At 41.4% G+C, this 21,133-nt stretch overlaps 1 protein-coding gene across 1 annotated transcript in view; it reads right to left on the bottom strand.

Annotated features, from left to right (window-relative positions):
* Positions 1 to 21,133, bottom strand: part of FAM13A (family with sequence similarity 13 member A) — a 333,262-nt gene that overhangs the window by 14,206 nt on the left and 297,923 nt on the right. The window contains exons 16-21 of the mRNA XM_047091509.1: positions 18,432 to 18,642; positions 17,822 to 17,960; positions 17,007 to 17,088; positions 15,971 to 16,191; positions 15,233 to 15,316; positions 1,575 to 1,670 (exon numbers count right to left, since the gene is read on the bottom strand). Of these exons, the coding sequence (XP_046947465.1) occupies positions 1,575 to 1,670; positions 15,233 to 15,316; positions 15,971 to 16,191; positions 17,007 to 17,088; positions 17,822 to 17,960; positions 18,432 to 18,642 (833 nt within the window). The remainder of the gene's footprint in view (positions 1 to 1,574; positions 1,671 to 15,232; positions 15,317 to 15,970; positions 16,192 to 17,006; positions 17,089 to 17,821; positions 17,961 to 18,431; positions 18,643 to 21,133) is intronic.

Here is a 21,133-nt window from a genome sequence, read left to right on the forward strand (position 1 = left end):
GGCTGAGTCAGTAGGGGGTGCCTGGGCAGCTCAGTTGGTTAAGCGTCTGACTTTAGCTCAGGTCATGATCTTGAGGTTCACGAGTTCAAGCCCCATGTCGGGTTCTGTGCTGACAGCTCAGAGCCTGGAGCCTCCTTCAGGCTGCTTCAGATTCTGTGTCTCCTCCCTCTCTGCCCCTCTCCACTCATGGGTTCTCTCTCAAAAATAATGAACATTAAGAAAAATTTTTAAAAAGAAATAAACAGGGAAGGTGCCTGGCTCAGTCGGCAGAGTGTGCGGCTCTTGATCTCAGGGTTGTGAGTTCGAGTTCTATGTTGGGTGCAGAGATTACTTAAAAATAAAATATTTAAAAAAAAAGAAAGAAAAAAACAAGCAAATTTACTTTTGTAAAAAAATTATTTTAGATTGAGAGGGGCTGCATGAGTGGGGGAGAGGGGGAGGAGGGAGGAAGAGAGAGGGAGAGAGAGAGGGAGGGAGGGAGGGAGGGAGAGAGAGAGAGAGAGACAGAGAGAGAGAGAGAGAGAGAGAGACAGAGAGAGAGAGAGAGAGACAGAGAGAGAGAGAGAGAGAGAGAGAGAGAGAGAGAGAATCCCAAGCAGGCTTCATACTCAGGGTGGAGTCCAATGCGGGGCTCAATCCCACAACTCTGGGATCATGACCCGAGATGAAATCAAGAGTGAGATGCTGAACAGACTGAGCCACCCAGGCGCCCCTAAACAAAGAGGTTTAAAGCAGGAATGGAAGAGAGGCAGCTAATGTAAGCATGCATTTTAATAACAACATAAAAGCAAGGCCATGTCTGATTGAAACGTTTAAAAGCCATCAGGGGAAGCCCCTAATATTCCTGGAGAGGAGAGCACTGGGACAGAGGCAAGTGATACCCCAAGAGAAGGACAGGGCATTAACGCTCACGCATAAGCTGGGTGGAAAAGCCAAGACTGGAATATGGGAGGAGGGCTAGCTGGCCAGCCCCTGGCAGGCCTTTCCAGAGCTGACAGCAAGTTTCCTGTCCCTTCTTTGGCCAAAAGCCGTTATGCGTAAGTCAGAGGATGGTGGTCTCCTTCCCTTTTCTTCTACCTCACGCTTGTCTGCAGCCTCCAAAAAAAGGAGGCTCTCTTGAGTTCCTTAGAGGATTTCTCCCTGGATAGGATTCCCAAGGGGGCTATCCCTCACTTGGAGGGAGAGAGCTGATTATTAACAGTGGGCCCTTGGGACAGAGAGGTCTGTGGACTGGAGAGGCCTAGAGAAACCACAGGCCTGTCCTGCTGGCACTCTGTCTCTGAGGAAAGGGGTGGGCGATCCACCCAGCATGAGTCAGATGGATGTATACGTCAAAGCATGCCGCCCAAAAGAAAACAAAACTCTATCAGCTTCACATTTGGTCATTTTTGGCAAATGTAGCCTCATTAGTCTCTGATAAATCCTTCACTCCTCAAGCTTATGAACCATAAATATTAATGACAGGTTTTAACTATGAAAGACTACTCTTTAATGAGAAGGCAGGTTAGGGCTCTCTTAATATAGCCAGGGCCCATTCCAGCAGGCAATCAACCACAGAAAGGCGCCGTACTCACAATGATGGGTATGGTGTTGGCTCTGGACAGGATCTGTTTGACCAGCCGGTATCTGTCATACAGCGGCTTCATGACCTGACGTTCGTTCTTGGTTACCTGAAAGCAAGAGTGACGCAGCTGAGAAGCCTGCCTCTGGTGGTCAGGCTGTCAGCAGCTCAAGCTCAGGGCCTGGGGGAAATACAGATGATTCAACTCCACTCTCGCCATTCTTGCAAAATATACTTAAACTGATAATATTTTTCAGCCAGTGAATGTTTAAAATATCGACTTTAGTTGCAGACCTTTGGAAATCAGCAGCATTGCTTTTCCTCAATCAAAGCTATGACCAGAATTCCCAGGTGATTCAGGTTCAGGGAAGAAGAAAGCATGTATTTCTATAATACTTACGGTGCAGCTCTGTAATCCATTTTTTTTTTTTACATGTTTCTCTCCCCATGAAATTGTTTTTAAGGACAAGATTCTGGCGAACAGTAGGTATTCAAGGAACATCTGCTGCAAGACTGCATGGACTGACTCCTCCCCATAGCCCTAAAATCTGGCAGGGCACTCACAAATGTTTAAAGAACAGCCCCTTCAGGCAGTGGCGGGGTGGGGGGGGATGACATCCAACTCCCTGGGGTTTGGTACTAGAAGCCTCTCGTCATTTGCTGCTTCTCCTCTCCTGTCAAACCTCAAGCTTCAGAGATAAACTAGGCTGTCTCCTACCTCTCTGCCTGGTCCTGTATGCCCTGCAAAGGCTGCCTCCCTGCTTCTTGGTTTGGCAGGTTCCAGATCAAGAGCCACCTCCCCCGTGCAGCATCTTCCAACATCCCCCATTCTGGGACACCTGCTCACTCACCTGTGTGTCACCTACTGCACCCTGTGTATACTTTGTAACTTCACACATGCTGTGCTATAGACTGAATGTGCAGGTCTCTGCCAACCTCCTTTACTGAAACTTAATCCCCCATGTAATGGCATTAAGCAGTTGGGACATTTGGAGGTGATTAGGTAAGGGTGGAACCCTCATGAATGGGATTAGTGCCCTTAAAAAAGAGAGCTCCCTTGCCCCGTCTTCTAAGTGAGGACAGTAAGAGAATGGCTGTTGATGAACCAGGAAAGAGTCCTCACCAGACACTGAATCTAACAGTGCCTTGATCTTGGACTTCCCAGCCTCTACAACTGTGAGAAATAAACTTTTGTTGTTTATAAGGTACTCGTCTATGGTATTTTGTTAGAGCAGATCTGTGGATGACACATTTTATACACTATAGTAACTATGTGTTGGCACATCTGTCTCCTTTTTAAGACTGTAAGGCCCTTGAGAGCAGGTGTTTGTGTTTTGTATCCCTGGAAACTATGTCAGTGCCTGACATAATGGAAATATTACATGAATATCTGCAAAATGAGTGAACATTTAAAACATAAATATGTATGCAAAATGTATAGGTACGATGCAGTTCACTTGTTTACTGAAATGGCCAAAGGGATTAAGTATCTTTGTTTTGAGTTTGCTATTTGTCTTCTGTACTTTATTTCGGTGCACACATAAGGAATGAGTTACAGCGGTAAGGAAGGGCAAATAGCATTAGCTGTGACCATTTCTCTAATGGGTCTTTTGGGCCTCCAGCTTTGAAGACAACTGTGGATTATGCATGAATGGGTCACTCCTTTGTAACATTTTATTTTTGCCTTTCTCAAAGTGGTTAACAATAAGTAGACTTTGGACAAACTTCATGTGTCAGGAAAGGATCCTGCCATTATGCAAAAACATCTTGTGGACTTATTTTCTATTCAGAGCACTAAATAATCTTTTCTATTTCTTCCTAATGTCACAATGTTAAGAGTCAAATGGAATTTTCCTATTTCTTGTTACCATATCAAAAGGAGTTTTAAAATTTTTATTTCACAGATGATTGTCAAAAAAGAAAGGGAATACAGACATCATTTTACACAAGAAAGTCTAAGGATCAAACTATGGATGTTACTACTGGACGCATGTACCACAACGGCTAACATGAAAGGACACAGTGCCAAGCATCAGCAAGAATGCTGAAGAACTGAACTCTCCTTCACTGCTGTGAAGAGTGGAACACTCTGGACAACTATGTGGCAGTGTCTACTAAGGCTGGACATAGGACTCCTCAGTTCCACTCTTTTTTTTTTTTTAATTTTTTTTTTCAACATTTATTTTTTTGGGACAGAGAGAGACGGAGCATGAACGGGGGAAGGGCAGAGAGAGAGGGAGACACAGAATCGGAAACAGGCTCCAGGCTCTGAGCCATCAGCCCAGAGCCTGACGCGGGGCTCGAACTCGCGGACCGCGAGATTGTGACCTGGCTGAAGTCGGACGCTTAACCGACTGCACCACCCAGGCGCCCCACTCTTTTTTTTTTTTTTTTTAATGTTTATTTTTGAGACAGAGAGAGACAGAGCATGAGCATGGGAGGGGCAGAGAGAGGGAGACACAGAATCTGAAGCAAGCTCCAGGCTCTGAGCTGTCAGCACAGAGCCCGATGCAGGGCCCGAACCCACGAACCGTGAGATCATCACCTGAGCCAAAGATGGACGCTCAACTGAATGAGCCACCCAGGCGCCCCTCCTCAGTTCCACTCTTAAGTATATACCAAACAACCGTGGCCTTAAGCTCACCAAAAGCCATACAGAATTATGTTCACATCAGCACCTGGAAACCATCCATATGGCTAACAATGGGATGGATAAGGTATGTTCCCCAAACTGAATACTATACAGAATGAGGATGAATGAGCCACAGCTACAGGTAGCATTGTGCATTGATCTCACAAAAATAAACCCAAGTAAAATAAGCCAGACTGTAACATTAAAGAATACATACTGTAACATTCTACTTCTGTAAGTTCAAAAATAAGCAAGTAGAATCTACAGAGTTAGAAGTCAAGATGATGGTTTTCCTTCATGCAGTGGAGGTCATGGTAAGGACTGGAAGGGGCTGGGAGCAGGGTTTTCAGAGGATCAGCAACATTTGTTTCTCGATACTGGTTACCTGAACTTATTTACTTTGTGAAACTGCATCAAAATATGTATTTATAATTTCCATTCCTTTCTGTATTTATGTCATACTTCAGCAAGAATTGAACAACAGCCACAGATAAGTCTGAGGAGTAGAAATGGAATGACTTGTACAATCTCACGTGTAGAATGACAAAATTTAGGACTGGAACACATGGAATAACTTTTTAAATACAAGATGTATCCATTAAATGTGTTGCAGATGAGGTTAAGGCACATCCTAATTGTCACCACATAACATGTGGAGAAATACTGTGCAAGATAAACAATAGTTTAGTGACCAAAAGACAAACCAAAAATAATCATAAGGAGCTAGCATTTCCCCATTGTGGACTTGCATCCTATTACTTGTTGCTTGGCATAAACATCTTTGGATTGTAGAGGACGGTCTGGATTTTAGAAGGAGACTTATCTGGTAAAACCAGTCAGCTATGGCAAATTTAAAATATTAAATATCTTTAAGTCTGACGGATGGAAAGAACTGATACTACTTGATTTACACCAGAATTATTTTCATGAAATATCTCTGAAGACAAAGGCTTGGTGATACTCCTAAGTTAATACAATTTTCACTCACCATAAAGCCATGTCACATGCAATTATCAGTAGTGGATTTGTTAGATGAGCCAAAATCTAACCAACAGTTACATAAACAAAGCAGGGCCTTGGCTGAACTGCTAAAAAAGGGTCAGCTGATATTAAATGGACCATGGGAAAACTGTTTGGAAGTCAATGTCTCTTATTCTTGAATCATGGGCTGCTTGGAGATTCTGTTATTGACCCAGTTCTTGGTTCTGGCCTTTAAATGAGCCAATAAAGTTCTCTGAGCCTCGGTTTCCTGATTGGTAAACTGTAGAATTCAGATTAGAAAATCTTTATGATGTACAGTTGCTTGAAGATAACTTTAGGCTAAGCATGTAATACATGGTATTTTCTTTTTTTTATTTTTTTTTTTTTAATTTTTTTTTTTTCAACGTTTATTTATTTTTGGGACAGAGAGATACAGAGCATGAACGGGGGAGGGGCAGAGAGAGAGGGAGACACAGAACCGGAAACAGGCTCCAGGCTCCGAGCCATCAGCCCAGAGCCCGACGCGGGGCTCGAACTCCCGGACCGCGAGATCGTGACCTGGCTGAAGTCGGACGCTTAACCGACTGCGCCACCCAGGCGCCCCAATACATGGTATTTTCTATAATACTTTCACTCCTCTTGCCTCAAACCTTTATTAGATTTTCATTTAGGTGGTAGCTGTGAATGGCTTTCCAGTGTGTGGGAAAAGGGTTACTACAGAGATGTATTTTGCACACAAATCAGGACAACGTAAAAACCTAGATACAAACATCTAATGGGGGAAGGCAGCTCCTCCCATTCTGTCTTTGTTTTTGATTAAAAGAAATCTTCATTTACTGGTCTCTTACCACTTTATTTGGTTGCTCTGTAAAGTGTCAGATAATATTTCCAGGTACCATGGGAACACCAGACAATAATTAATCCACATTTAAGTAGAGGAAAGTCTTGGACAGAAATTACAAAGACCTGATGAGACAACTGCATTTGCCTGCCTTTATCTTTTGTGATGGTTTTTGTCTTAGCCTCAGATAAAACTTCCCTATAGAAATACCCATTTGGGGTCTGTTACCTGCACAACACAACAAAGGTCAAAGAGAAAATGATTGATGCTTTTAATTTGAAGATAAAGATAGAACTAGAACCATGGCATGTTAGAGCTAGACGAGCCTTGCTTTTTCATATGATGAAACTAAGCACCTGAGAGGGTAATGACTTGCCCAAGGCAGTAGATCTGGGTCAAGAACTCAGGTTTACTGACTCCCAGCCCAGTTTTGTTTCCATTCACATATGAGCAAGATGTGAAGTAAAGTAGAAACTTAACATGGTTAAGACATACTAAAAATGTCACAGTGAAGCATTTTCCTCTAATAGGGCTTGACCAAGTTGTCTTCTGAATATAAAGAATTCTGCCTTCCAAGCTCAGAGCTCTGCCTGTATTGAGTTCACAAGACCTCTAGCTATCAACAGTAGCACAGAAGCACTGTGCCACCTAAAAATCGTCTTAGTAAAACAAGTGATTTGAGTTTGTGTGTGGAGGGATACCTCTGAGTCATAAAACTACTGGCAGGAGAAGACAAATGAGATGGATTCTTAGAGCTATTGCATATTGGCCCATCAACTCAGAAAATGGCAACCGTTTCCTCTTTATTATCAGGTAAAAATGGTGGACTGTGCGATGAATTGATGGCAACGGCCAACTTCGGCAAGATCCAGATCAGGATTTACATGCAGATCAAGTGGATTGATGGGCTACTCCAAGGAACAAATCAAAGCATACCTGATGGAGGGTCCAAAATAGCACCACGAGTAGGGTACTAAAATAACCAAAGTCACAACAACAGAGAGAAAGTAACAATCTCTGAAAAAACACCTCCTGAAGGGCCAGGCCCTGGACAGTATATGACCCTCCTTTAATGTAGCAGTGCTCACAGGTACAGAGCACACAACAAGCTTTTAAAACGCATAAGGGGCAGAAACTAGCCAAAATGATGAAACAGAAGAACTCTCCTCAAAAGAAATTCTAGGAAGTAGAGACAGCTAACAAACTGATCAAAAACTATTTAAGCAATATAACAGAACAAGAATTTACAATAATAGTCATAAAATTAATTGCTAGGCTTGAAAAAAGTATAGAGGACAGCAGAGAATCTATTGCTACAGAGATCAAGGGACTAAAATATAGTCACGAGGAGCTAAAAATGCTATAAATGAGGTGCAAAATAAAATGGAGGCGGCCATAGCACAGATTGAGGAGACAGAGGGGAGAATAGGTGAATTAGAAGATAAAATTATGGAAAAAGAGGAAGCTGAGAAAAAGAGAGACAAATAAATCCAGGAGTAGGAGGGGAGAATTAGAGAACTATGTGATGCAATCAAATGGAACAATATCTGTATCATAGGAATTCCAGAAGAAGAAGAAGAGAGAGAGAAAGGGGCTGAAGGTGTACTTGAACAAATCATAGCTGAGAACTTCCCTGATCTGAGGAAGGAAACAGGCATTAAAATCTAAGAGGCACAGAGAACTCCCTTCAGACATAACTTGAGTCGATCTTCTGCACAACATATCATAGTGAAACTGGCAAAATACAAGGATAAAGAGAGAATTCTGAAAGCAGTTAGGGATAAATGGGCCTTACCATACAAAGATAGACACATAAGGGTATTAGCAGACCTATCTACTAAAACTTGGCAGGACAAAAAGGAATGGCAGAAAATCTTCAATGTGATGAACAGGAAAAATATGCAGCTGAGAATCCTTTACCCAGCAAGTCTGTCATTCAGAATAGAAGGAGAGATAAAGGTTTTCCCAAACAAACAAAAACTGAAGGAATTCATCACCACTAAACCAGCCCTACAAGAGATCCTAAGGGGGACTCTGTGAGTGAAGTGTTGCAAGGACCACAAATTACCAGAGACATCCCTACAAACATGAAATCTACAGATATCACAATGATTCTAAACCCATATCTTTCACTAATAACACTGATTGTAAAAGGACTAAATGCTCCAACCAAAAGACACAGTTTCAGAATGGATAAAGAAACAAGACCCATCTATTTGCTGTCTACAAGAGACTCATTTTAGACCTGAGAACACCTTCAGATTGAAAGTGAGGGGATGGAGAACTATCTGTCATGCTACTGGAAGTCAAAAGAAAGCTGGGGTAGCCATACTTATATCAGACAAACTAGACTTTAAAGGCTGTAACAAGAGATGAAGAAGACCATTATATAATAATTACAGGATCTATCCATCAGGAAGAGCTAACAATTTTAAATGTCTACGTACTGAATTCAGAAGCCCCCAAATATGTAAAACAATTAATCACAAACATAAGAAACCTTATTGATAAGAATGTGGTAACTGCAGGAGACTTTGATACTCCACTTACAACAATGGATAGAACATCTAGACAGAGAATAAATAAACAGGGCCCTGAATGATATATTGGATCAGATGGACTTGACAGACATATTTAGAACTCTGCATCCCAAAGCAATGGAATATACTTTCTTCTCCAGTGCACATGGAACATTCTCCAAGATAGATCACATACTGGGTCACAAAACAGCCCTTCATAAGTATAAAAGAATTGAGATCATACCATGCATGCTTTCACATCACAATGCTATGAAGCTTGAAATCAACCACAGGAAAAAGTCTGGAAAACCTCCAAAAGCATGGAGGTTAAAGAACACCCTACCAAAGAATGAATGGGTCAACCAGGCATTAGAGAAGAAATTAAAAATCATATGGAAACAAATGAAAATGAAAACACAACCACCCAAATGCTTTGGGATGCAGCGAAGGCAGTCCTGAAAGGAAAATACATTGCAATCCAGGCCTATCTCAAGAAACAAGAAAAATCCCAAATACAAAATCTAACAGCACACCTAAAGGAAATAGAAGCAGAACAGCAAAGGCAGCCTAAACCCAGCAGAAGAAGAGAAATAATAAAGATCAGAGCAGAAATAAACAATATAGAATCTAAAAAAACAGTAGAGCAGATCAATGAAGAGTTGTTTTTTTGAAAAAAATAAACAAAATTGATAAACCTCTAGCCATGCTTCTCAAAAAGTAAAGGGAGATGACCCAAATAGATAAAATCATGAATGAAAATGGATTATCACCACCAATCCCTCAGAAATACAAGCAATTATCAGGGAATACTATGAAAAATTATATGCCAACAAACTGGACAACCTGGAAGAAATGGACAAATTCCTAAGCACCCACACACTACCAAAACTCAAATGGGAAGAAGTAAATTTGAACAGACCCATACCACCGAAGAAATTGAACCAGTTATCAAAAATCTCCCAACAAATAAAAGCCCTGGGCCAGATGGCTTCCCAGGGGAATTCTACCAGACATTTATTTTTTTTTTTTTTTATATGAAGTTTATTGACAAATTGGTTTCCATACAACACCCAGTGCTCATCCCAAAATCTACCAGACATTTAAAGCAGAGTTAATACCTATGCTTCTCAAGCTGTTCCAAAAAACAGAAATGGAAGGAAAACTTCCAGACTCATTCTATGAAGCCAGCATTACCTTGATTCCCAAACGAGACAGAGACCCCACAAAAAAGGAGAATTACAGGCCAATATCCCTGATGAACATGGATGCAAAAATTCTCAACAAGATACTAGCAAATCGAATTCAACAGCATATAAAAAGTATTATTCACCATGATCAAGTGGGATTCATTCCTGGGCTGTAGGACTGGCTCAGTACTCACAAATTGATGTGACATATCACATTAATAAAAAAAAGGATGGAAACCATGTGATCCTATCAATAGAAGCAGAAAAGGCATTTGACAAAATACAGCACCCTTTCTTAATAAAGACCCTCGAGAGTGTCGGGATAGAAGGAACATACTTAAACATCATAGAAGCTATTTATGAAAAGCCCACAGCTAATATCCTCCTCAATGGGGAAAAACTGAGAGCTTTCTCCCTGAGATCAGGAACACGACAGGGATGTCCATTCTCACCGCTGTTGTTTAACATAGTGTTGGAAGTTCTGGCATTAGCAATCAGACAACAAAAGGAAATCAAAGGCATCAAAATTGGCAAAGATGATGTCAAGCTTTCACTTTTTGCAGATGACATGATTCTATACATGGAAAATCCAACAGACTGCACCAAAAGTCTAGAACTGATACATGAATTCAGCAAAGTTACAGGATACAAAATTAATGTACAGAAATCAGTTGTATTTTTATAAACCTATAATGAAGCAACAGAAAGACAAATAAAGAAACTGATCCCATTCACAATTGCACCAAGAAGCATAAAACACCTAGGAATAAACCTAACCAAAGATGTGAAAGATCTGTATGCTGAAAATTATAGAAAGCTTATGAAGGAAATTGAAGAAGATACAAAGAAATGGAAAAACACTCCGTGCTCATGGATTGGAATTATAAATATTGTTAAAATGTCAATACTACCCAAAGCAATCTACACAATCAATGCAATCCCAATCAAAATTGCACCAGCATTCATCTTGAAGCTAGAACAAGCAATCCTGAAATTTGTATGGAACCACAAAAGACCCCAAATAGCCAAAGTAATAATGAAGAAAAAAAAAAAAAACAAAGCAGAAGGTATCACAATCCCAGACTCTAGCCTCTACTACAAAGCTGTAATCATCAAGACAGCATGGTATTGGCACAAAAACAGACACATAGACCAATGGAATAGAATAGAGACTCCAGAACTGGACCCACAAAAGTATGGCCAAATAATCTTTGACAAAGCAGGAAAGAATCCAATGGAAAAAAGACAGTTACTTTAACAAATGGTGCTGGGAGAACTGGACAGCAACATGAGAAGAATGAAACTAGACCACTTTCTTACACCATTCACAAAAATAAACGCAAAATGGATGAAGGACCTGGATGTGAGACAGGAAACCATCAAAACCCTAGAGCAGAAAGCAGGAAAAAACCTCTCTGATCTCAGCCGCAGCAATTTCTTACTTGACACATCTCCAAAGGCAAGGGAATTAAAAGCAAAAGTGAACTATTGGGACCTCATGAAGATAAAAAGCTTCTGCACTGCAAAGGAAACAATCAACAAAACTAAAAGGCAACCAACGGAATGGGAAAAGATATTTGCAAATGACATATCTGATAAAGGGCTAGTATCCAAAATTTATAAAGAACTGACCAAACTCCACACCCAAAAAACAAATAATCCAGTGAAGAAATGGGCAGAGGACATGAATAGACACTTCTCTAAAGAAGACATCCAGATGGCCAACAGGCACATGAAAAGATGCTCACCATCACTCCTCATCAGGGAAATACAAATCAAAACCACACTGAGATACCACCTCATGCCAGTCAGAGTGGCTAAAATGAACAAATCAGGAGACTATAGATGCTAAAGAGGATGTGGAGAAACGGGAACCCTCTTGCACGGTTGGTGGGGATGCAAACTGGTGCAGGCCCTCTGGAAAACAGTTTGCAGGTTCCTCAAAAAATTAAAAACAGATCTATCCTATGACCCAGCAATAGGAATTTACCCAAGGGATACAGGAGTGCATAATAGGGGCACTTGTACCCCAATGTTTATAGCGGCACTTTCAACAATAGACAAATTATGGAAAGAGCCTAAATGTCCATAAAGTGACCAATGGATAAAGAAGATGTGGTTTATATATACAATGGAATATTATTTGGCAATGAGAAAGAATGAAATCTGGCCATTTGTAGCAACATGGATGGAACTGGAGAGTATTATGCTAAGTGAAATAAGTCAGGCAGAGAAAGACATACCGTATATTTTCACTCATATATGGATCCTGAGAAACTTAACAGAATACCAGAGGGGAGGGGAAGGGGGAAAGTTATAGAGAGGGAAGGAAGCAAACCATAAGAGACTCTTAAATACTGAGAACAAACTGAGGGTTGATGGGGGGTGGGGGAGAGGGGAGGGTGGGTGATGGGCATTGAGGAGGGCACCTGTTGGGATAAGCACTGGGTGTTGTATGGAAACCAATTTGACAATAAATTATACACACACACACACACACACACACATATATATATATATGCATATATATATATGTTAATATATATATAAAGTTAAACTAATTGATAAAAAAAATGGTAGACTGTGCAAAGAGAAGATAGTCCTGAACAGCAGATAACCAGATAACCAGAGGGAAGTATTTACATAAAGCTTCAGAGTTTGCATTTAAATTTGAACATAGTGTGTTTAGGGCCATGTTAGTTCCCAAGGTATTAAAGTACAACATTAAAATCTACTGATGAGGAACAGCATCAAGAAGAAACTAGAAGTTCTGAGCAAGCAACTCCTTCCTTCCCCTCTACATTACCATAAAGGTATGGTTGGCAAAGGTAATACAGTGACGTATGGTTATGTGTTGTACTTCCTGTGACATGGACTTCAATGAGAGTGGTCCTTAAATGTTAAAAAGGACATGCTTTCCTAATAGTTAATAGAGATTTATGTAAATGAGTGTGTTTTTGTTTTTCACACACATGTCAATCTGTAGAGTGCGCCGTTAAAGCAAACAGCCTTGTTTAAAAAAATCAACAAAGCAGCAGACAATTGTTTTGGTTGTTGTCCTTTCAAATCAGAATTTGTAGACTCAGCAAAAACCCATGAGCTTTGAGCACCTGCTTTTCTAAAAAACAGAAAAAAAAACCCCAAAAAGCAAAAAAACCACAAACCCCCAACAACAAACAAACGAAAAACAAAACAAAACAAAACAAAACAAAACCAACAACAGCTAGGATTTGGAATGAAAGTTTAGCTCTGGAAATACATGTATTTTTCTTCTAAGAAGAGTTTGCCCAAATGGTATTTACAGTTCAGGGTCCATGGTAACATCACAGATCTAAGAATGAAAAGTTCACTCTTTGATATTCACACTGGCCAGATATCAAATGAACTCTGCTTTTTGTGAGGAGGCTGGAGCATCATGTTCCAGACGAGGCAGACAGTCTGACTGAGAACCAGCAACTAATGCCACTCAATGTTCTAGAGCACTTGTTTCCTGCCCTATGAGATGCTAAAATCTGGACCCAAAAGGGTGTTTTTCCAACATCTAAAAAAACCATGAAAGAAAAGGGAATAACAAAGCAGGGCCAAGATCTAAGGTTTCACATTCCTAATGATAAGAGTGCTAAAAAAAAATTTGTGTTCTTTCTCCTGGTTCCATCATTTAATAAGAAGTAGGCCGTAGACAGCAGAACATATACTTGTAGCAAAAGTGAAAACATCATTGATTGGGCACCCCCAAATCTGCTACCAAGCCACTGTGTCCCACTAGACAGGCCAGACAGCCCACAGGTAAATGTGTGCGTGTGTGTCTGTCACCCAGTCTCCATGACAACCTAGAACAGACATCTCTGAGGTTACCACAGTAGCTCAAAGCCAACAGAGCTGGTCTCAGTAGGGCTGGGTTCTGAATCTAGGTCTTCCCATCCCAGTCCCTGTACATGGCCTCAGGCCAGGCAGAATGAGAGGATCTGTGCCCAACTCTGAGCAACAAACATCTGGCACACAAGCGCCTGAAGTGGCAGTAAAGATTAGGAGAAAGCAGCTGAGAGATCTCAGGCCTCAGGCAAGGAAGTCTTTAAAGGAGTCTATCAATGTCGTATGTAAATATACACCACGAGCAGAGAAGGAACGCTGGAGAAGGAAAGCACGTGAGTCCTGCCCACCTGTCGGCCATGAGGAGAGCTGTACTTAAAAGCCTCTGAGCCGACCGTGGAGAAGGGGTCTCTCTCTTCTAGAAGGATTTCAGTTTCACTTCTACAAGTGCTGAGTCCTCCAGGAGAAAAGGACAAAGTTTCACAATATATCTGAGCTCCAGTGTATTTACTATTTGGTTCAATGCCTTTAAAAAATCCAAAACAAAACTTGACTTGAAACAGAACCATTATCCCAGAGCACCAGTATTTTTCCACTGTTGGGACAGGCCAGCAAAATCAATCAGCAGCAGCTCCAGCTTTTTTTTTTTTTTTTTTAATTTAAACCTGATAAATCCAGAACCAAAATACCATGGAGGATGCAATCTATAGACAGTTCATTGGGCACACGGTATGTATCAGGTCTCTGTGCTAGATACTGAGGACCAGGTGCACCGCTCGGTGAACAAAACCCAGAATTCCTGTCCTTACAGATCTTAGAGTCTAGTGCAATTCCAGTCTGGAAACAAGTCTTTATTCAAAAGAGTGTATTTTACATGAAAATACCATCTCTGTTATATAGCCAGGGCTGTGGCTGTAGAAGAGATCTATGCATTTTGGCTATATAAAAATCCTCTGGGAATATAAACTTCATGCTTCTTTAACACCTGCTCTTAAGAACTTGTTTTGTTGGGTTCTTGGCAACACTCTTAACAGAAGGTCACTAGGAGTAACTGACAAGGATATCTGATTACAAGCTCCTTAAGGAATAAAGCAGAAGCCTATTGGGCCACAGTCTCTCCCAGGACTCACAACAAACATGCAATAAACATGCTTGCTGAATAACAAATCTCTTCAAATGCTTCCTGTTGCTGTGAAAAGGCAAAGCCATATTTTGGACTCCTCACACTTTTGGTTCAGGACGATGGCTGGAATTTCTCTACAGATAAACACTGGTTGCAACTACACTGAAGAGAGATTGAATTCTAGGGTAGATCATACTAGTTTAACACCTTCATTTTATGGATAAGAATGCCTAGAGCCCATCATGACTTCTAGGGGCAGATCTGAGGCCAGGGAAATTTCTAGGGCTTTGTGCTATAATCTATAATCTACACCCCTCTATCACTGTCCCCCTGAAGCCAAACACAAGTGACTAAATGTTAGCTGCAAACTAATTTGTCTTTGGAGCTCAAACTCCACAACTGCTTGAGAGTGGAAGGCTCTTATCAATTTAGTCTTTGGAAAGCTTAGTTCCGGTGAAAATATGTAATAATCTGATAAACATCAGGAAAACTCAAGTGTACAATACTGTACACAGAAGATTCATTTCTAAGGCCAAAGAGTTCACCCCCCCATCAGAAAATTCAGTACATTCACATACCGGCCGTCCATGGATGCTTTCATAATATAGCAGAGCTTTCTGCAGAGCTACCTTCTCATTAGCAATCTGGTCTTTGGTCATATCCTGAATAAACACAAGGATAGAGAAATGAAAGAGGGGGAAACATTTACGAACATCCCAACTTCATTTAAACAAATTTTCTCAAGTAACGTTTAAGAGAATCCTCATACAATAGCTCCTTGAGCTCTATTCAAAGCTCACTTAGGAATGAGCTCTTCCTGACTCTTTTACTGGAAATATGGATAGCACAGCCGAGGCATCATCAACTACTTGCATCTCCCATGTGGCAGCAAAGGCACGCTGAATACTGAGGTAAGCAAGGCAGCGAGGCACATGGGGGTCAGCTCAATGGTCCAAGCAGTGACTACAGTCACAAATTACAAAGTCCCAAAGCTCTGTCTATAATCCTTCTACTTCAGATTCATCAAACCATCTGTTAGCCTGAATGAGGTTCTTCGGTGATCTGTACAATAGAGTTTTCTGCTTCCAATTTGTAGTCATAAACCAAAGTACCTACAGTGAAAACACTCGGAAGCTGTTTCAGCAGCCTCCCTAGGCATCTAAGAGTGTGGAAGATGAGGGTGTGGGAGGTCTGCAAAGGTGTCACCACATGTCTCTTCCCATTGGGACCCATGTGTCAGGCCCTATGTTTCTACCATGTTGACTGGAATGGTTTAGGACTAGCAGTTAGCTGGGGCCTTCACCAAATCGCCACACCTTAATGTCCTCAGGACGGCTGGTTTCTGTCCGCTTCTCCTGGAGCTTCCTCTGGATGGATTCCAGTGTGGCTTCAACGCTGGGCTTTATTACTTTATCCATGAGCTCTTGCTTCTTCTCCTCTTCTTTCTCAAGCTGGGAACCAAAACTCTTGGGGAGCGTGTTACTTCGCTGCCGCATCCTGGGGGTTAGGTCCTCTTCAGATATCTTTAGTTTTGACTCTAGTTGAAAAGATTTGGGGGTGGTGATACATGAGAATTGATGTCTGCTGAACCCAGATTGCTTTTCTGTGATGTTAATAACTGTTTAGCCCCATCTTTTTGAAAGAAAGTATCTAATTATAACAGTAGTTAAAATCCTTGGGTTATTATGTAAAAGCCTGAAAAAATGCTGTTTTCTTAGATTATCTGGAATGTTTTCCAAATTCCTGGGAAAGCTTTAGCTATGTAACATCCATGCTTTGTCCACACCAACAGGTTTGCTGTTCTCAGAATGTGACAGACGTTTCCTATACTTTCTCCCTTACTGTTTATAGGTACCTACTGATTCAGCACTCAACTGCTGGCCAACTTTTTCTCAATAACTTACATCCCTCATTTTGGAATTACTTTCCCTTTCTATTCTATTTGGTTGTTTATGACTGTCTCCTAAAAGACAGCATGCTTTTTGAGGGACAAGGACCAAATTCTTTTCATAGACATCTGTGTTTATAGGTCTTCTCCTAACACCACAGCAAATAAAACCTTGGTACTTTAGTAAGTGTTGACTTGAAACCATCATCCTTAAATTCGTGATTTAGGGAATTGGAGAAATGTTTCAGAATTTGCATCTTAGCTGATCTGAGTTGACCTGTGATAGAGACCATGGACAGACATGGGCAAGGTGTCCCCTGAACACAACATGCACTGGGAAGCAGTGTTAAGGAACTGGTCTTTTCTGAAATATTTCAGCCCGTGGTCAGGATGTGGTGAGATCATGAATTCTGCAGGTGGCATGTCTTACAGAAGCCATGCCATGGGTCTAGAACTTTACCTACCTTTAAGTTGTTTCCGGAATTTGGCAAGGTCATTTGTCCATTTTAGAACCTCTGGATTGGCTGCTTTGTCACTGTGGGAAGGCTGAGAAAGGGAAAATTTAACAAAAATGTTTTCAAACTGGGGCAGGAAAAAGAAGAAAAGTTTGATGGTGAGTTTGTTTTAAAGAGGAAGGGAAAGTTGAGTCCCACTGGAAAAAGAAATTAAACATGAACAATCACAGCAAACGTCACAGGTGTGATTCCACTGTCTTTCTTTACATCTGGTTATTTTTGATACTTTCAAAGAATTCCTCAGAGGCAAAATGGTGAATTTCTATGAGGTCCATGGCCCGTTTTCATGAGGTGTAGGGCTCAGGCCATCAGGCTAACAGAACAGAAAGCAGAGGGGTGTAGGTTTTACACTGCAATCACCATGCAAATGTCTTTTTGCTGCACTTGGGGGCAATGCTAAGATAGATCTGAGAGTAGAATGAGGTCAATGCTAATGAAATTTTAGAAGATAATCTTGAATGAAGTTTTAGCCAACGAGAAGACGTCATTTAATGATTTTTCCCATTCCTTTTCATGGATAAATGTATAAGATGTTGACTACAACGTTCAATTATTTGTAAGAATACCCTGTACAAGGAAAATGCTGATACATGATGTTTGGGACTTATCAGGGTTTCCCATCCAGTTTTTACTGCCTTTTTGTCTTAAGGTCCATAGAAATCTCCCTTAATCTTTCATCGCTTCTCTGAGCTGCTGACAGGCTGGCATGCCAGCATGTCAGGGGACAGGAGGGGACATGGAGAACCCTGCGAGGAGGCACTTACTCTGTACTTCCTCTCTTCTTCAAATCTATCTTCAAACTTTCGGATCTTCTTTTTAAGGCTCTGAATCCGTCGCGTGAGCTGGGCAGGTGTCAGGTCCTCCTGCTCATCATCGTAGGACCCGAGAGAGGAGCTCCGTCGCCTGTGAGGGGCACAGCATGGGGCACTCACTGCCTGACAGGTGGGGCTTGGGGAAGGGGATGCAGCATGGAGGGAGAGGGTCCCAAAGTCTCCATCCTCTTGAATAAGAAAAAGTTGACTACCAATTCACTTTGTGACCCTGGGCTCTAGATGTCCCATTTATTAAATAGGTCTTTCTATTGCTCACATTTATGATTGGCAAAGGTAGTACTAAACTATGTGCTGCAGACCCCAAAGTTACATTTTAGATAAGCTTTGGAAAGGATGTGCTAATGGAAATTCAGTATGTGGTGATATAGTTGGGCCAATTGAAAAATTACAATGGAGCCTGCATACTGGGATGGAGTATTCCCCATAGGTTCTTCCAAAGACTTACAATGTAACTTAAAAAATTACTAGCCATCAACACCATTCCTATTCTTTCTAATGTTATGGTCGATGATGCAACTGCTTACCAGCAACACAAACATACCTCATGAAAGAATGGGAATTTGGGGGAGAAGGAGGCACTTCTGTGTCATCCAGGTATTGCCGACTCTGCCCATAAGCGTAGAACCGAGGAGAGAGCATGGGGTCACTGTCCTCATCCAGAAGCTGACGAATCAGGCGCCCAGCCTGTGGGGAGAGGTGCGCTTCGTCGGAGTCCACGTTCTCCTGCTGCCATGAGAAGGTAGGGACTGGCTCTGGAAAATACAGAGGGTAAGAAGTCAAAACCACTCATAAAAGCAAATTGTTTCCAGAGTGTTGGGTGGGGGGATGGGCTAAGTGGGTGATGGGCATTAAGGAGGGCACTTATTGGGATAAGCACTGGGTGGTGTATGTAACCGACGAATCACTAAATTCTACTCCTGAAACCAAGACTACCCTATATGTTAACTAACTTGGATTTAAATTTAAAAAAGAAAGAAAGGAAGAAAGAAAGCAAGCAAGCATAATTGTTCCCTAAGTTTTCTGAATGGTTTAGGATGCACTGGATTTGGGAGGCACTGAACAACCTCTCACTTCAGATTTCAGGTGCAGATGAAGGGTGCTACACCCCAACAGAAATCATCGATAGATCTGACAGCCTTCATCTACCTTCTAGCTCTGTCCTCACTTGCATTCAAAAGAGAAGGGGATGAGAACGTTTTCACATGAGGGCATCGTGGAGAAGAAAAGCAAGTGCGTCAGCAAGAGAGATATTTGGCGTCATGGATATGTATCCATCAGTGAAATGACCAAAGAGTCAAATTCATCTTGTGAGAGCCCATTTACCTAGGAGTCTGGACTTCCATTTGGGTCTTTCAGTAAGCTGTTCATGTGCTTCTGCTTAGCGCTGGGATTAGCACATTTAAGATGCATGTTTTGCACTTGAAACTTCAGAAGCTGCTCAAGACTACAGTTAAAGTAAGGTGCTTACACAGATTAGTCAAAAACACAAAGAAGAATGGCTTGCAAAGGATAAATCTGTACAAATTATTTTAGTCTTTAAGGAGAAAAGCATACTCAACACAACCTCCTGATTTGTCATTTTTGGAGGGAATAGTGATATTTCTCTTTCCCTCAAGACCCACCTCAATATATTCCTTTTTTCATTAAAAAAGTCCTACCAGATTTTAAAGATAGATCTCAGATGATGTAGGGTATTTCATTTGTAGTACTCCCTGCATTAAAAAAAAAAGTTATGCCTTAAGTATACTTATGGATTACTGTGATTTATACAAGGCTAGAATTTGGCCATGCTCTGAAAGTTTGGGATTCCTAGAGCTTGAATCATGTAACATTTGTTCCTCCATCTATCAAAGTGTTTATAAAATCTACAAAATTATCTTAAACAAGTACCTACTCAGTATTTTATTTAAAAGCATTATATTATAATCATAGAACGTTAGAGCTGGTTGAAACTTCATACATCATCTAATTTAGCGATTTCTCAGCCCCGGCTGCATGTTAGCATCACAAAGGGAGATACGTGAAACCTCTAACACACAGGTTGTCAACCACTCAACTCAACAGAATGTTCAGGAGAGGGCCCAGATATACTACCTGCCCCTCCACACCTCCCCCCTACCCCAACACACACACACACACACACACACACACACACACACACACACACTTTAAAAGCTGCCCAAGAGATCCTACATGCATTCAGATTTGAGAACCATGGATTCAGTCCAACAGAGAACATATAAGGAAAGTGAAACCCAATGAATTTAAGAGCAAATACCTAATCAATGACAAGAGTTAGGACTAACACTAGATCTCCTGACTTGAAGGAAAGCGCTTCAGTTTAGTATGTGCCAGATGCTCCAATAACAAGGATGACTGTGACGTTTTTGAAGACCCCACAGTAGAAGAGGTAAGCACATCACTTAAAAAAAATTAACTTCAGGTAGAATGACATCCCTAGGGTCTCAACATTTAAAGAGAATGAAGTTATCTGGGAATTCAGGTGGTAATACAAATTATTTTTAAAAAGGAAAGCAATGTTAAAGACAGATTTTTGTCCACTCATCTCCCAAAGTGGCAGGGAACACATGGGTAGATGTACTTGACTAAAGCTGGGGGGGACCAGGAGTTCCCCTCATATGCACTAAATCTTGCAGCAGGCTCCTCCTAGGTGTCAGGGCTCAGATACAAGCAGCTCCAAACTGCTGGCAGAAAAGAACAGAAAATGGATGGAGGGGTGAGGGAAGGAGAGAGTCAGTGGAAAGTAACCCCTAGAGGAATAAGAAAAATGGAGTAAGCTGCAGAAAATGGAAGTATTAAGCTGGCTAGACTGTATCTTTTCATGATATTTCAGAAGACAGCAGCAATTTTCTTTAAGGAGTAGTATCAGTGTAGGCAGGCAGGGAAAGGGTTAAGATGGCTTACACAGTGGTGCAGCAGCCTATAACTTCACCCCAGAGTGGCAAAGGAGCAAAACAAGCCGGGGGGGGGGGGGAGGCCAAGGTGGCATGCAGGGGACAGAGGGCATCGGCAAAGCAAAGTCTGATATTGATATTGGCATATGGGCCATATGCCAGTTGACATTGGCCAGTTTGACATTTCGACTCATTGCAATTTAAAAAGGTGTCACCTCAGATCCTGAAGTCCTTGAGTTTGTCTGAACCTAGCAGAATGTCTCTTTAGAAATAGAACAACTGGGGCACCTGGGTGGCTCAGTCAGTTAAGTGCCCGACTTCGGCTCAG

This window comes from Lynx rufus, unplaced genomic scaffold (genome assembly GCF_022079265.1).
Source record: "Lynx rufus isolate CCGP_SWC_20201006 ecotype Redwood Valley unplaced genomic scaffold, mLynRuf1.p SCAF_3, whole genome shotgun sequence".
Lineage (NCBI taxonomy): Eukaryota > Metazoa > Chordata > Mammalia > Carnivora > Felidae > Lynx > Lynx rufus.